Raw genomic sequence first — 18,165 nt, forward strand, 5'->3', positions numbered from 1 at the left:
TGGAGTTTTCCATTGTTACTTTTGACCCCTTGCCCTGTTTATTTGCCCTTCTGGGTTTCCTGTGATGGGGCCTCCTGTAATTAATCATTCAGATATGTTACACCCTTATAAAATGGACCACTACAAAGGCCGATGTTAGCTCGTCTAAATTCCAAGGTGAGGTCCAGTCCTAACCATGTAATTATAACAAAGTTTGATAGCCCTAATAACCAGAAAGCAGCCAGGTTAGCATATGAGGTCACCCTAGGAAGGCCTGAACCTGGTCCGGCAATCCAAGGAATTACTGATAAGGTAACCAATCAGGAGTCGTGGGAGGTTGTATTGGGGAAGCAAATGGTCTTTTGAACATTGTATAAAAGATGGCTGATTTTGCTGTTCAGCGAGCATTTCCACTCACAGGCAGCTGTGTTGAGAAATCGTTCCCGGACCATTCGTGATTAAAAGATTGTTGAACCTTGCCTTCCGTCTCTGTCTACTAACTTCAAGGGTTGCTACAACGGATTGGGACGAGTGTCAACCCCTTATATCAGGGAGTCCACTCGTGGAAAGAGAAGCTATTCCCTTAGAGAGGTAGAGTTGAGCGTCAATGTAATTTTAGTAAATACCTTCAAGAGAGGAAAGAAGGGCAGAAAATTTCTGAACAAAAAAAGAAAATCAGAGTCAAGGGTACAGAAAAAGAAAACATGAAACATAAAAGAGGCCCAGAACAGGTCACAGTCTTGGCTTGTCACTTGGGGTATGGTGAGCACTGTTGAGAGGGAAATTAAGCAAATTCAATAGGGTAGAGGAAACAAATGACAGAATGGGGATGGAGAAATAAAAAAGTCAACATTAAAGCTTTATACCAAGTGTGAGAAGTCTTGATAAAAGAACCTTATTGTGGTCCAGCTAGAGCCTCATGCCAACTGTACTTGAACTGGCCAGATTCCCATTGCATACAATGAGAACACTCCTGCAACTAAAGCACCATAGCTCTGGTCTGGGCTATCCTGAAGCAGTTAGGAACTGCCGTGCAATCCTTCTGCACCTCTGAACCTGAACTGCAGAAGACAGCATTTACACTGTGATCTGCAGTTCAGTCTCAAATGATCAAGTGCTGGGAGTTCCACTTTTAGGTCTGGAGTTTGAAAGGATCTGATATTGCGATTGCTTACACAGTATCGTCCACATTACATCAAAGTGAAAAGAACAAAACTAACCTGAGCACCAAAAAATGTTTCAGTTTATAGAAACTATTTTGTCAACCATTAAACTGCACAAGACTAGGTACAGAACCATATTTCCATCCGCAATTTATATTTAAATGTAAATTGAATTCTGTTGATTTAACCCACTGGTTCTCAAATTAGGGACATGCCCCACTAGTGGGAGGTGAGACCAGGCCAGGTGGGCCACAGTAAGGGCTTGGAAGGATCAGAACTGATAATTTATTAACCTAAACAATGTTGGTATTGCAGTGGTTTTTCCCATTAGGCTGCAGTCCACATCAATTGCATCTGGTTCTTATTTTAGATCTCCCTCTCCATTTTCCAGCGATTCCAAATGCTCACATTCTGAGCTCCTTCAGCATCCTGCTCTCTCCCCACCTCTGTTGCTCATTACCTGCAACTGATCTACTCTATGTATTCACTTGTTTTTCCACAATCGGCACCTTGAAACTTGCAGGAACAGAGGAAGAATTGTTGCAGAAACAAACGAAAGAGAAAAGTAAAGGAAAACAGAAGTGATGGAGGAATGAGAAAAAAAAGTAAATGAAAGGAGAGAGAGTCAAGAGAAAAAACAAGAGGAGACTCGTGGCAATGCAAGTGTTGCAGACTTACTGGTACCATTGTCCATAACTGGCAAGGCACGAGTGGCTGTAAGAATGTCTTGAACATGTTTCAGAACTATTGATTTAACCCTTAATAAAATGCTAAACAGAATTGTCATTTATTTCTTATATTTATTCACCTACCTCAGAGATTTGGTTCAGTATTATCTTTCTTTCATTGTTCTGGCAGCAATGAAGTACACTGTAGAGCATATCAACCAAGCAACTTAAGTCAGCTCGAGCTTCTTTCACCCAAATTAGTAGTGTTTGAGTCAGAAATTGTACAGCAGGGTTACTTGCCATTGCTTTCACTTCATTATTTGTTTCACAGAAAAATTCAGCACACTCTGGGTTGGCATTTTCCAGCAAAATAGTAAATAGCTCCCTTGATGGAAATGAGCTGACCAGTATGGTCAAGAATGCAAGATGCTTTTCAGAGTTTTGTTCTTTGATAAAAGCCATGCTTAGTTTGGCAAGTTCACAGACTAGGCCTTCCAAAGGACCAGTTCTGGCAGGATTGCTGTGCTGAAAATGTCTAGAAGTATCCCCCGAATTTTCAGACTCAAATGCATTCTTAGTTCCAAAGCTTAATTCTTCCAGATGATCGGCAGTGCTGCTTTCATGATTCTCAGTTTCTTCTGTGTCAAAAAATCGGATTTTTCCTTTCTTTTTCACAGACTGTTCCGTAGAGCTCTCAGGCTTTCTCAACAATTTGAACAAAGAAGAGACTCCTTCTAATACATTTTTGTCCGCTTCTGCACTGCCCACCTGAGACATGCAAAGTTGAGAAAGACCATCCCAAAAATCGGACAACAGTCTTCTGTATGCATCAGCCCACTCCTCTATATCAGGCTTACCAGTTCGCCTTTCCCATGAGGCAAGAGTGTCTGCTAGTTGGGTGAATGTGCTGTTTTGCAATTTGGGATTCTTCAAAGCAGAATGTAAAAGAGGTAGCAGCTAAAGAAAATAAGAAGTTCAACTTTACTCTTTCTGAAATTATATTAGCAATGAAGAGCTTTTTATTTTGTTTTATTCTAAAATATTCACATCCTATATTTGTAAATGTTCTCCTTCTCATAACTCACATATACAACTTCAACTGTTTAAACTATTTGACTGACAATCCAAGGAAGCTTACTGCATGGGCAAACATGAACACAACCCTACATCCTGGAACATATTAGCACATCAGATATCTTATACAACTGAAATGTTGACTTTTGACAAATACAAAGATAAAAAATATCTAAAATAAAGGACGACGTTTAAAGAGTACAGTTAAATTCAAAGGGCATGATGGAGTGTTTTAGTTTCCAAGCATGCTATACCAAAGAGTCATAGGGCTCAAAATTATCCTTTTTTTTTGGAGCAACTTGATTTTTCTGGAGTATCTTAAAAATCCCCATTCTGCACATTCAATTTGCGGCAGTTTAAGTGAGTTAGTTAGGATTTTTTTTAGTTTAGCTTAGTTGTTTTCAAAAGGGGCGTTACAAGCCACCTACGCCCATTTAGGTCACTATGGACAGATAATAGTTACTCCAAACTAACTTAGGCCAGTGTATGTGGCCATTTGTGGCCACACAGAAAACCCTTGCGGAGAGTAAAGAAATCAGCGCAGGTAGGTACATCGGAGGCCAGCAGAACTTAATGACTTGACTAAAGAATGTGAATAGGATCAAACAGCTATACAGGACATAAGAACATAAGAAATAGGAACAAGAGTAGGCCATCCGGCCCCTCGAGCCTGCTCCGCCATTCAATAAGATCATGGCTGATTTGATCATGGATTCAGCTCCACTTCCCTGCACGCTCCTCATAACCCCTTATCCCCTTATTGTTTAAGAAACTGTCTATTTCTGTCTTAAATTTATTCAATGTCCCAAGTTCCACAGCTCTCTGAGACAGCGAATTCCACAGATTTACAACCCTCAGAAGAAAAAATTTCTCCTCATCTCTGTTTTAAATGGGCGGCCTCTTATTCTAAGATCATGCCCTCTAGTTCTAGTCTCCCCCATCAGTGGAAACATCCTCTCTGCATCCACCTTGTCAAGCCCCCTCATAATCTTATACGTTTCGATAAGATCACCTCTCATTCTTCTGAATTCCAATGAGTACAGGCCCAACCTACTCAACCTTTCCTCATAAGTCAACCCCCTCATCCCCGGAATCAACCTAGTGAACCTTCTCTGAACTGCCTCCAAAACAAGTATATCCTTTCGTAAATATGGAAACCAAAACTGCAAGCAGTATTCTAGGTGTGGCCTCACCAATACCTTATATAGCTGTAGCAAGACTTCCCTGCTTTTATACTCCATCCCCTTTGCAATAAAGGCCAAGATACCATTGGCCTTCCTGATCACTTCCCTTTTGTGTTTCATGCACAAGTACCCCAGGTCCTACTGTACTGCGACACTGTGCAATCTTTCTCCTTTTAAATAATAACTTGCTCTTTGATTTTTTCTGCCAAAGTGCATGACCTCACACTTTCCAACATTATACTCCATCTGCCAAATTTTTGCCGACTCACTTAGCCTGACTATGTCCTTTTGCAGATTTTGTGTGTCCTCCTCACATTGCTTTTCCTCATATGACAAACTTCGCAAAGTTAATTTACTATACAACAGAAGCATTCATGGAAGCTTAAACTACAAAAATAAACGTAGTAAAGAGACAAAACATATTTACATAATTTTTTCAAAATATCCAAATAAAACATAGAAGTACCTGCTGCTCGTAATTCTTATGTTCTCCCAGCCGCCTAAGCTCACCCACCATCAGCTCGCCCCTTACAAACAACCCTACCTCCCGGGGTCGGGGATCAGATCCTCCAGGATCAGAACAGCACCTGGGGTCAGAGATCGGACACCTCTGGGGATCAGATCTTCCCTTGAGGTCGGGGATCAGATCGTCCACGGGATCGGAATCCCGTACCCCCATGAGGTCAGTGATCGAACCCATTCTGCGGTTTGGAACTCACCCCCCGCCCCGGGATCAAAACTCCAAACCCCCCGCCCCACCCAGGATCAAAAGTCCTCCCCACCCCACAATCCCTGCCGCGCGGCTTGGGTCCCGGACCAACCTGCTTGTTGTGGCCTTCTAGCCCAGGAAGGCAGCGGACTGGCCTGTGCGGGAGGCCACTCGGCCTAACACAGTAGAGGCTGGGGGCAGGAGCAACTACGCACACTCCAACGCGCATGTGGAGAGCTGCCGGCACGGTTTCTGGCGCAGGGTCCTAGCTCCGCCCCTTAATCGACTGGCCACGCTGCGCCAAGCCCCGGGAAAGGCAACACAGCGGCCAGAATCGGGGGACATTTTATCGGTGCCCTTTTCAGCCCACAAAGTCGGCGCATCTCTGGCGAGTGCGCTGAAAAAAGGGGTGGGCCAAATAGACTGCAGATTTGTGTCCACGATCCTCTTTACAGCAAGTTATCAATTTCATCTTTTGTGGCGTAGTATATCATAGCCAGCTCCTTGTAGCTAAGCAGGGTGCATACCTACTCCCTCAGTCAAGGATATTATATGGTTTAAGGAAACTTGAAAAAGGAAATGGAAGAAGAAAATAAATCTTTAACACAAAAAACTCGAGGAAAATTATCATAGGTGTCATGGTGTCACAATACATTAAAATGCACAATGGTGTTGATTGATGAGCTACAGATTTCAATTCCTCCACTCATTTGAGCTTTCGATCTCAGTAAGTCAATTCTCAGCACTTTTAAAGAAAAGTGCTTTATCTTTTCTCATATAAGAACATAAGAACATAAGATATAGGAGCAGGAGTTGTGTAATGAGAGAGGATTAATTAGCAATCTCATTGTGCGAGGCCCCTTGGGGAAGAGTGACCATAATATGGTGGAATTCTGCATTAGGATGGAGAATGAAACAGTTAATTCAGAGACGATGGTCCAGAACTTAAAGAAGGGTAACTTTGAAGGTATGAGGAGCGAATTGGCTAGGATAGATTGGCGAATGATACTTAAGGGGTTGACTGTGGATGGGCAATGGCAGACATTTAGAGACCGCATGGATGAACTACAACAATTGTACATTCCTGTCTGGCGTAAAAATAAAAAAGGGAAGGTGACTCAACCGTGGCTATCAAGGGAAATCAGGGATAGTATTAAAGCCAAGGAAGTGGCATACAAATTGACCAGAAATAGCAGCGAACCCGGGGACTGGGAGAAATTTAGAACTCAGCAGAGGAGGATAAAGGGTTTGATTAGGGCAGGGAAAATGGAGTACGAGAAGAAGCTTGCAGGGAACATTAAGGCGGATTGCAAAAGTTTCTACAGATATGTAAAGAGAAAAAGGTTAGTAAAGACAAACGTAGGTCCCCTGCAGTTAGAATCAGGGGAAGTCATAACGGGGAACAAAGAAATGGCAGACCAATTGAACAAGTACTTTGGTTCGGTATTCACTAAGGAGGACATAAACAACCTTCCGGATATAAAAGTGGTCAGAGGGTCTAGTAAGGAGGAGGAACTGAGGGAAATCTTTATTAGTCGGGAAATTGTGTTGGGGAAATTGATGGGATTGAAGGCCGATAAATCCCCAGGGCCTGATGGACTGCATCTCAGAGTTCTTAAGGAGGTGGCCTTGGAAATAGCCACTTTCCAACATTCCATTGACTCTGGATCAGTTCCTATGGAGTGGAGGGTAGCCAATGTAACCCCACTTTTTAAAAAAGGAGAGAGAAAACAGGGAATTATAGACCAGTCAGCCTGACCTCAGTAGTGGGTAAAATGATGGAATCAATTATTAAGGATGTCATAGCAGCGCATTTGGAAAAAGGTGACATGATAGGTCCAAGTCAGCATGGATTTGTGAAAGGGAAATCATGCTTGACAAATCTTCTGGAATTTTTTGAGGATGTTTCCAGTAAAGTGGACAAGGGAGAACCAGTTGATGTGGTATATTTGGACTTTCAGAAGACTTTCGACAAGGTCCCACACAAGAGATTAATGTGCAAAGTTAAAGCACATGGGATTGGGGGAGTGTGCTGATGGGGATTGAGAACTGATTGTCAGACAGGAAGCAAAGAGTAGGAGTAAATGGGTACTTTTCAGAATGGCAGGCAGTGACTAGTGGGGTACCGCAAGGTTCTGTGCTGGGGCTCCAGCTGTTTACATTAATGTACAATGATTTAGATGAGGGGATTAAATGTAGTATCTCCAAATTTGCGGATGACACTAAGTTGGGTGGCAGTGTGAGCTGCGAGGAGGATGCTATGAGGCTGCAGAGTGACTTGGATAGGTTAGGTGAGTGGGCAAATGCATGGCAGATGAAGTATAATGTGGATAAATGTGAGGTTATCCACTTTGGTGGTAAAAATAGAGAGACAGACTATTATCTGAGTGGTGACAGATTAGGAAAAGGGGAGGTGCAACGAGACCTGGGTGTCATGGTACATCAGTCATTGAAGGTTGGCATGCAGGTACAGCAGGCGGTTAAGAAAGCAAATGGCATGTTGGCCTTCATAGCGAGGGGATTTGAGTACAGGGGCAGGGAGGTGTTGCTACAGTTATACAGGGCCTTGGTGAGGCCACACCTGGAGTATTGTGTACAGCTTTGGTCTTCTAACTTGAGGAAGGACATTCTTGTTATTGAGGGAGTGCAGCGAAGATTCACCAGACTGATTCCCGGGATGGTGGGACTGACCTATCAAGAAAGACTGGATCAACTGGACCTGTATTCACTGGAGTTCAGAAGAAGGAGAGGGGACCTCGTAGAAACATTTAAAATTCTGACGGGTTTAGACAGGTTAGATGCAGGAAGAATGTTCCCAATGTTGGGGAAGTCCAGAACCAGGGGTCACAGTCTAAGGATAAGGGGTAAGCCATTTAGGACCGAGATGAGGAGAAACTTCTTCACCCAGAGAGTGGTGAACCTGTGGAATTCTCTACCACAGAAAGTAGTTGAGGCCAATTCACTAAATATATTCAAAAGGGAGTTAGATGAAGTCCTTACTACTAGGGGGATCAAGGGGTATGGCGAGAAAGCAGGAAGGGGGTACTAAGTTGCATGTTCAGCCATGAACTCATTGAATGGCGGTGCAGGCTAGAAGGGCTGAATGGCCTACTCCTGCACCTATTTTCTATGTTTCTATGTTAGGAGTAGGTCATCTGGCCCCTCAAGCCTGCTCCGCCCTTCAATAAGATCTTGGCTGATTTTCTACCTCAACTCCCTTGATTCCCTTATTATCTAAAAATCTATCGATCTCTGTCTTGAATATACTCAATGACTGAGCTTCCACAGCCCTCTAGGGTAGATAATTCCAAAGTTCAACATCCTCTGAGTGAATAAATTTCTCATCTCAGTCCTAAATGGCCGACCCCTTATTCTGAGACTGTGACCTCTGGCTCTAGACTCCCCAGCCTGGGGAAACATCCTCCCTGCATTTACCTTGTCAAGCCCTGTAAGAATTTTGTATGTTTCAATGAAATAATCTCTCATTCTTCTAAACTCGAGACAATATAGCTCTTACAAAAGAAAATACTGCGAATGCCATAATCTGGAAAAAAAACAGAAAATGCTGGAAATCTCAGCAGGTCAGGCAGCATCTGCGGACAGGAAGCAGAGTTAACGTTTCGGGTCGATGACCTTTCGTCAGAACTAGAGAGTGTTCGGAAAGAACAGATTATTAACAAGCACTGAATATTATCTGAATGGTGACAAATTAGGCAAAGGGGAGGTGCAACGAGACCTGGGTGTCATGGTACATCAGTCATTGAAAGTTGGCATGCAGGTACAGCAGGCGGTGAAGGCGACAAATGGCATGTTGGCCTTCATAGTGAGAGGATTTGAGTATAGGAGCAAGGAGGTCTTGCTGCAGTTGTACAGGGCCTTGGTAAGGCCACACCTTGAGTATTGTGTACAGTTTTGGTCTCCTAATCTGAGGAAGGACATTCTTGCTATTGAGGGAGTGCAGTGAAGGTTCACCAGACTGATTCCCGGGATGGCAGGACTGACATATGAAGAAAGACTGGATCGACTAGGTTATATTTACTGGAATTTAGAAGAATGAGACGGGATCTCATAGAAACATAAAATTCTGATGGGATTGGACAGGTTTGATGCAGGAAGAATGTCCCTGATGTTGGGGAAGTCCAGAACCAGGGTCACAGTCTAAGGATAAGGGGTAAGCCATTTCGGACAGAGATGAGGAGAAACTTCTTCACTCAGAGAATTGTGAACCTGTGGAATTTTTTAACCACAGAAAGTTGTTGAGGCCAGTTTGTTAGATATATTCAAAAGGGAGTTAGATATGGCCCTTACGGTAAAGTGATCAAGGGGTATGGAGAGAAAGCAGGAATGGGGTATTGAAGTTGCATGATCAGCCATGATCATATTGAATGGTGGTGCTGACTCGAAGGGCTGAATGACCTACTCCTGCATCTATTTTCTATGTTTCTATGAAAGGGGGAGGGGAAGAAAGAACAAAAGGGAAGGTCTGTAATCGGTTGGAAGACAGGAGAGATTAGAGAGATAAAAGGGATGATGGCCCAAAATCAAATGATAATGCCAGGAGTTAGAAAAACATTAGTCAAGATAGGGTGTGAATGAGTGTGATAATGACCAACTACCATTAGAGACAAGGAGAAAAAAGAAACAGGCTCTTGGGGGGGGGGGGGGGGGGCGGGGAGAAGGGAGCCAAAGATGGGCAGCGGTTACGCTCTGAAATTTTTGAACTCGACGTCGAGTCCAGAAGGCTATAAAGTGCCTAAACGAAAGATGAGGTGCTGTTCCTCGAGCTTACGTTGAGCTTCCTTGGAACAGTGTAGGAGACAGAGGACAGAGAGGTCAGAGTGGGAATAGAGTGGAGAATTAAAGTGACAGGCGACCGGAAGCTCAAGGTCACACTTGTGAACTGAACGAAGGTGCTCTGCAAAGCGGTCACCCAATCTACGCTTGGTCTCCCCAATGTAGAGGAGACCACATCGTGAACAGCAAATACAGTACACTAAATTGAAAATAGTACAAGTAAATCGCTGTTAGACCTGGAAGGATTATTTGGGGCCCTGGATTGTGGGAAGGGAGGAGGTAAAAGGGCATTGTTGCATCTCCTGCACTTGCACGAAACGGGGCCGTGGGAAGGGGAGGGGGTGCTGGGGGTGACTGCGGAATTGACAAGGGTATCGCAGAGTGAGCATTCCCTTTGGAATGCTGAGACGGGAGGGGAGGGAAAGATGTGATTGATGGTGGGATCACGCTGGAGGTGGCGGAAATGGCGGAGAATGATCCGTTGAATGTGGAGGCTGGTGGGGTTAAAGGTGAGGACAAGGGGAACCCTGTCATGGTTCTGAGAGGGAGGGGAAGGGGTGAGAGTAGAGGTGTGGGAAATAGAACAGACACGGTCGAGGACCACGTTAACCACGGCGGAGGGGAATCCTCTGTTGAGGAAAAAGGAAGACATGTCAGAGGCACTAGCGTGAAAAGTGGCGTTGTCAGAGCAGATGCGACGGAGAAATTGGGAGAATGGAATGGAGTCCTTAAAGGATGTGGGATGGGAGGAAGTGTAGTCCAGGTAGCTGTGGGAGTCAGTGGGCTTATAGTGGATACTGGTTGAACCCCAGAGATTCAGACAGAGAAGTCAAGGAAGGGAAGAGAAGAGTCAGAGATGGACCATGTGAAGGTGAGGGAAGGGTGGAAATTGGATGCAAAGTGAATGAAATTTTCAAGTTCAGGGCGAGAGCAGGAAATAGCACCGATGCCACTTTAATTCTCCACTCCATTTTCACTGACCTCTCTGTCCTCGGTCTCCTACACTGTTCCAAGGAAGCTCAATGTAAGCTCAAGGAACAGTGCCTCATCTTTCGTTTAGGCACTTTACAGCCTTCTGGACTCAACATCGAGTCCAAAAATTTCAGAGCGTAACCGCTGCCGATCTTTGGCTCCCTCCCTCCACCCCCAGAGCCTGTTTCTTTCTTTTTTCTCTCCTTGTCTCTAATGGCAGTTGGTCATTATCCCATCATTCACACCCTATCTTGACTAATGTTTTTGTAACTCCTGGCATTACCATTTGAATTTGGGCCATCATCCCTTTTGTCTCTCTAATCTCTCCTGCCTTCCACCCTATCACAGACCTTCCCTTTTTGTTCTTTATTCCTCTCCCCTTTCAGTGCTTGTTAAGAATCTGTTCTTTCTGAACACTCCAGTTCTGACGAAGGGTCATCAACCCGAAACATTAACTCTGCTCCTCTCCACAAAATATAGGCCTAGTCTACTCAATCTCTCCTCATAGGACAATCAGCTCCATCCCAGGAATCAGTCTGGCGAACCTTAATTGCACTCCCTCAATGGCAAGTATATCTTTCCTGATTTACCTGATCATTTATGAGCATATGTTGGACCTTCTGCTGATCCTCATCCTTCCCCAAATTCTGGTGTAGAGTGAAACGCAAGCATTCCATAAATGCAGATACAATTGCTGAACTCTCGGAGCAGCTCATCAAGGCACGGTCGCTCAGTAACCTAATCAAAAATGACAAAAGAACATATTTTTAAATCACCTGAGAAAATAGTTCTCAAAATTGTTGTTACAAAAGAATCGAAAACAATGTGTCCTCAAAAGGAGTTTGTTCTGTATGTAATCATCTATACATTTTCCAAATGATTCTGTAAACCACTTTTGGGTCACCTGATTAAGAAGGTATCAAAATGAGCTTTCTAAGAGACATAAGGCATAATATAAATGCAACCCTGTTTTTCAAAATCAATATCAGCATTTTAAGGGGAAAACATTAAAAATTCACAAGGTACTCTTTGATGAACTTATTTTTGAAGTTATATTCAATTACCCTTTGATCACAATCTACTTTGATCAAAAACTTCCTGAATGTAACAATTGTACAATCTAGGGCCGGAGCCTCGTTTATTGTTTTGGAAACAAAGAATTGAAACATGGTTATTTAAAAAGAAGTAAATATAATCCTACCAAAAATATAAACCTTAACAAAGGCATATACAGTATAATGCAGTGTTCGGAAACCGTGAAGAAATTGTTATATTCAGAGCCACATCATACGAAGGTAAAATATTCAGAGACAAATTATGAAGCTAAAGGTTACTAATTTCCTACGTATAAGCTCGTTCCCGAATTACCAACGACTGACCATCCTTCTTAGGGGAAGGGAACAAGGCAAGTCCTCTTAGGCAGTCCCTCGGAACCAAGTTAAATGGAGGTGGCTCCAGGATGCACGCCCAGCTACAGAAGATTGCAACTATGTCAACTTTCTGCAGTAGACATGGCAATCTGAAACTAGAGCTCATAATTTGGGAGTGTTAGGTTTTTCAAGTGAACTGGTATTTTTCTCATTTAGCTCCAGATAACCTGCAAGCTAATGTCCTAATTAGTTGCGTGGTTGTTCCTGGATAAACAGTGGGGAAGTTATCAGTGGTGTGTGCCAGTAAGGTGTTTAGTTTTAAATGTGTGCAGGGGTACTGCTGGTTCAATTCAGCAGTAACCCTGCACACACTTGAGCATTCCTAAGCCTTGACTCTTACTAAAATGGGGTCTGTCCACACTCCATATCAAGCAAAGTGATTTTTTTCTTGTGTGAATTTCTCAGCAGCTTGGTTGGAGATTCTGAAGCATGATGATGGGTTTCTGCACGTCAAATACACAGCCAAAAAAAACGACTCCTCCACTCCATCATGTACATATATTTAAACAACTTCTGCACCATTGCCTGCATTTGATTTATTGTTAATAGTTCCACTATTTCTGAAAAGGCAAAATAGCTCTCTGTACTGCATCTAATTTGCATTTCTATGGCATTTACCTACATCCCAGAAGTTTATTCTACGTTAAGTATAAGTGACAAAAAAACACTTTCAAGGATACATACGCTTTAAAATAAAGCTGAAATGCTATTTTTTTTAAATTATATCTCCCTTCTATTATATTTTTAAAAAAGAGACATCCTAGAATAAAACGTTTGTTAATTCTACTTTGATCTATCTGATTTTAATAGCCCTTTCAAAATAATTCAATTATAATTAGCCCAATAAGAAGTGTTGACAGAAAAGTTCCTAAAATCATTGGGCCCCAAGTTTCCACATGATTTGCGGCTGATTTTTAGGAGCAACTGGTGGAGAACGGACTATCTTAGAAATCGCAATTCTCCACATTTTTTTTTCTGCAGTTCTCGTCAGTTAGAACAGTTCCACTTTGGAACAGAATTTTTTCTTCAAAAGGGGGTGTGTCCGGCCACTAACGCCTGATTTGAAAGTTTCCACAGTGAAAACGTACTCCAAACTAACTTAGAATGGAGCAAGTGAAGATTTTTGTAGAACTGAAAAAACCTGTTCTACACATTAAAAAAATCAGGCACAGGTTACAAATTAGGCGTCCAGAATGAGGTTGGGGGGGGGGGGGGGGGGAAATGGAAGTCATTAAATTCTATAATAAATCCTTAGTTATACTTACATAGAAACATAGAAAATAGGTGCAGGAGTAGGCCATTCGGCCCTTCTAGCCTGCACCGCCATTCAATGAGTTCATGGCTGAACATTCAACTTCAGTACCCCATTCCTGCTTTCTCGCCATACCTCTTGATCCCCCTAGTAGTAAGGACCTCATCTAACTCCTTTTTGAATATATTTAGTGAATTGGCCTCAACAACTTTCTGTGGTAGAGAATTCCACAGGTTCACCACTCTCTGGGTGAAGAAGTTCCTCCGCATCTCGGTCCTAAATGGCTTACCCCTTATCCTTAGACTGTGACCTCTGGTTCTGGACTTCCCCAACATTGGGAACATTCTTCCTGCATCTAACCTGTCTAACCCCGTCAGAATTTTAAATGTTTCTATGAGGTCCCCTCTCATTCTTCTGAACTCCAGTGAATACAAGCCCAGTTGATCCAGTCTTTCTTGATAGGTCAGTCCCGCCATCCCGGGAATCAGTCTGGTGAACCTTCGCTGCACTCCCTCAATAGCAAGAATGTCCTTCCTCAGGTTAGGAGACCAAAACTGTACACAATACTCCAGGTGTGGCCTCACCAATGCCCTGTACAACCGTAGCAACACCTCCCTGCCCCTGTACTCAAATCCCCTTGCTATGAAGGCCAACATGCCATTTGCTTTCTTAACCGCCTGCTGCACCTGCATGCCAACCTTCAATGACTGATGTACCATGACACCCAGGTCTCTTTGCACCTCCCCTTTTCCTAATCTGTCACCATTCAGATAATAGTCTGTCTCTCTGTTTTTACCACCAAAGTGGATAACCTCACATTTATCCACATTATACTTCATCTGCCATGCATTTGCCCACTCACCTAACCTATCCAAGTCGCTCTGCAGCCTCACAGCATCCTCCTCGCAGCTCACACTGCCACCCAACTTAGTGTCATCCGCAAATTTGGAGATACTACATTTAATCCTCTCATCTAAATCATTAATGTACAGTGTAAACTTATACAAATATTATACAAATAAATCCAACCTGAATAAAACTTTATAAGCAAAGAAAAGATTGAATAAACCATGTTCCTACCTGTGTGAAAGTTCTTCAGGCAGGCCTTTAGGAAGCGGTTTGCCGTCGGGACCGAAGGCTGAACAGGCCGGGCCCCGAGATTTCGGGCAGGGCCCGTCCCCAGCACCAGAGGTAGGTGGCGTTGGGTCGGGTCGGGTCGGGAGGTTCGGTTCGGGTCGGCGGGGGGGAGAGGGAGAGAGAGAGGGGGAAGAGAGAGAGAGAGAGAGAGAGAGAGAGAGAGAGAGAGAGAGAGGGGGAAGAGAGAGAGAGAGAGGGGGAGAGAGAGGGGGAAGAGAGAGAGAGGGGGGGGAAGAGAGAGAGAGGGGGGGAAGAGAGAGAGAGGGGGAAGAGAGAGAGAGAGAGGGGGAAGAGAGAGAGAGAGAGGGGGAAGAGAGAGAGAGAGAGAGGGGGAAGAGAGAGAGAGAGAGGGGGAAGAGAGAGAGAGAGGGGGAAGAGAGAGAGAGAGGGAGAGAGAGGGAGGGAGGTCAGGTCGGGGAGGGGAGGGGGGAGGAGATCAGGTCGGATCCAGTCCGGGGGCGGGGGTGGGAGTAGAGTCGGGTCGACTCGGGTGGGAGCGGGAGCGGCAGACGGGTCGAGTCCGGTCCGGTCGGGGGCGGGGAGCAGGGGCGGTAGCGACAGGCGGGTTGGGTCGGGTCTGGGGGGGGGGGGGGGGGGGGGGGAGAGCAGGAGTCGGGAGGAAGCAGGAGCTGGCCGTGGGAGGAGCCTTATTCACGCAGCCCCAGTGAGGCCATTCGGCCAGAGCTAGGGGCTGCGTTCTTCAGGCCCCTCCCACACAGTTTCGGGCGCCTGGAGCTACTGCACTTGCGTGCCCACTGTAGCGCGCATGTGCAGAGGTCCCGGCACTGTTTTCAGCGCAGGGACCTGGCTCCGCCCCCCTACAGCTCGTGCTGTGCCGCGCCGAGGGCCAGAGGACCTGCAGGGAGGTGGAGAATACGGAGAGTTCTTTTAGGCGCACTTTGTGGCGCGAAAAACGGGCGTCCAGGTCGGGACTGCGCCGTTCTAGGCGCGGCTCGAAACTTGGGCCCATTATCTGGGAGGAAAAACTAGGATAGCAGTGCAAGAAAATTAGAGTTGTTTCTTTAACCTCCTCCACCAATTTTTCTAGTTTGGTCACTCCCAAACACTCCATTCCTCTAACTTAGGCATTTTATACATACCCTTCATGAGCAGCAGAGCTTTTAGCCAGCTGAGTACTACCTGCCAGAATTCCCTTTCCACCTCTTCACCTCCTTCTACTATAAAAACTATTCAAAACATCTCTTTGCGCAAGCCTTTGGTTATTCCTCCTAAGTTCCTCCTTCCCAGCTCAATGTCTGTTATGTGAAATGCCTCAGGATACTCTTCATGTTAATGGTACTATTATAAATGCAAGTTCTTCTTGGTCTCCGTCCAATTACCATATTAGCTGGTAGGAAGTGCAAGTTCAGATCAGGTGCATTCTCTTGCAGGTTCTTCCTTAGTTTCTGAGGGAAAATGCCAGAGCTCATCTTGGCACCCCCTTCAGAGAAGAGGCTAAACAAGTAAACTCAGTGGAATAATTAAATAAGGCTGCATTCTCCACCAACTGAAGAAATTATACACTGATGCTCCAACCTGCTACACTACTACACTTCATTTATTTTAATTTAACAAAATGCATATTTTGGAAGGATTATTAGTGTTGGGGAACAGAAAACATTTCAATTTCAGGCAGTACATCTCCATCATGCACTTCGAGATATATAAATCCGATAGAGAATTCAGGAGAAACTTCTTTACCCAGATAGTGGTGAGAATGTGGAATTCACGACCACATGGAGTAGTTGAGGCGAATAGCATAGATGCATTAAAGGGGAAACTAGATAAACACATGAGGGAGAAAGGTATATAAAATTATGCTGATAGGATTAGATGAAAAAGGGTAGAAGGCGGCTCGGTGGAGCATGGACCAGTTGGGCCAAATAGTCTGTTTCTGTGCTGTATATTCTATGTAATATGATACAGCATTGGTCAGATACAAGCAAAGCTTCTTCTGCCCTAACATTAGGCTAAAAGCAAAATTTTAGAATAGCATGACCTACTGCAGTAATGTGATATTTCCATTTCCCATATGGTCTGTCTTTCTGGTCTTCCCAATATACCATTTAAATTCTGCACAACTTCCATTTCTAATTGTACCATTTTCCATTCTGACATCTGTCCCCTTTATACTGTAAGGTGGATTCAGTAACAATGGGGAACTATGCATGTAGTCACAAAGATGATTTTAATGTCACTATGCAAATATGAATCTTATATGTGAAGTTGTTAAAATGTCACAAGACATATGGCTGGGACCTTCTCTAGTGTAATTAGAAAATTGGTACAGGCCAACGATGTACAAACCGCATTACTGATCATTACAATTCGGAAGGATAGACAGAAAGGAAAAGGAGATGGGGTAGCTCTGTTAATAAAGGATGAGATCAGTGCAGTAGTGAGAAATGATATTGGCTCAGAAGATCAAGATGTAAAATCAGTTTGGGTGGAGATAAGAAATAATAAAGGGAAGTCACTGGTGGGCGTAGTCTACAGGCCCCCTAACAGTAGCTACACTGTTGGACAGAGTATAAATCAAGAAATAATTGAGGCTTGTAAGAAAGGTACACCAATAATCATGGCTGATTTTAATCTTCATATAGATTGGAAAAATCAAATTGGCCAAGGTAACTTTGAGGAAGAGTTCATAGAATGTATCCGGGATGGTTTCTTTGAACAGTACGTTGTGGAATCAATCTGGGAGCAGGCGATCTTGGATATGGTATTGTGTAATGAGACAGGATTAATAAATGATCTCATAGTAAAGAATCCTCTGGGAAAGAGTGATTATAGCATGGTTGAATTTCAAATTCAGTTGGAGGGTGAGAAAGTTGGATCTCAAACCAGTGTCCTGGTCTTAAATAAAGGCGATTACAAAGGTATGATGGCAGAGTTGGCTAAAGTGGACTGGGAAAATAGATTCAAGTGTAAGACGGTTGATAAGCAGTGACAGACATTTAAGGAGATATTTCATAACTCATTAAGGAAGCAGCAGCTGGACATTTGGAAAAGCATGATGCATTTTATGAAAGGGAAATCATGTTTGACAAATTTCTGGAGTTCTTCGAGGATGTAACGAGCAGGGTTGTTAAGGGGGAACCAGTGGATGTGGTGTATTTGGATTTCCAGAAAAGGTTATTGCATAAGATAAAAGCTCACTGAGTTGGAGGCAATATATTAGCATGGATAGCGGATTAGCTAACAAACAGAAAACAGAGAGTCGGGATAAATGGGTCATTTTCCGGTTGGCAACTAGTGGGGTGCCATAGGGATCGGTGCTGGAGCCTCAACTATTTACAATCTATATTAATGATTTGGATGAAGGGACTGAGTGTAATGTAGCCAAGTTTGCTGATGATACAAAGATGAGTGGGAAAGCAAGTTGTGAGGAGGATACAAAAAATCTGCAAAGGGATATAGACAGGCTAAGTGAGTGGACAAACATTTGGCAGATGGAGTATAATGTGGGAAAGTGTGAGGTTATCCACTTTGGCAGGAAAATTAAAAAGCAAATTATTATTTAAATGGGAGAGAAATTACAAAATGCTGTAGTACAGAGGGACCTGGAAGTCCTTGTGCATAAAACACAAAACATCAGTATGCAGATACAGCAAGTAATCAGGAAGGCAAATGAAAAGTTGGCATTTATTGCAAAGGGGATAGAGTATAAAAGCAGGGAAGTCCTGCTACAACTGTACAGGGTATTGGTGAGGCCACATCTAGAGTATTGCGTACAGTTTTGGTCTCCTTATTTAAGGCGGGATATACTTGCATTGGAGGCAGTTCAGAGAAGGTTCACTAGG

The 18,165-nt window shown here is 43.8% G+C and overlaps 1 protein-coding gene across 2 annotated transcripts in view; it reads right to left on the minus strand.

Annotated features, from left to right (window-relative positions):
* The window catches only part of ltn1 (listerin E3 ubiquitin protein ligase 1), a 150,686-nt gene that overhangs the window by 107,653 nt on the left and 24,868 nt on the right, over positions 1-18,165 (minus strand). For both annotated transcript variants that reach the window (XM_070893306.1, XM_070893305.1), the window contains exons 9-10: positions 11,134-11,281; positions 1,955-2,767 (exon numbers count right to left, since the gene is read on the minus strand). In XM_070893306.1, the coding sequence (XP_070749407.1) occupies positions 1,955-2,767; positions 11,134-11,281 (961 nt within the window). The remainder of the gene's footprint in view (positions 1-1,954; positions 2,768-11,133; positions 11,282-18,165) is intronic.

The sequence above is a fragment of the Pristiophorus japonicus genome, chromosome 11, assembly GCF_044704955.1.
Source record: "Pristiophorus japonicus isolate sPriJap1 chromosome 11, sPriJap1.hap1, whole genome shotgun sequence".
Classification (NCBI taxonomy): domain Eukaryota; kingdom Metazoa; phylum Chordata; class Chondrichthyes; family Pristiophoridae; genus Pristiophorus; species Pristiophorus japonicus.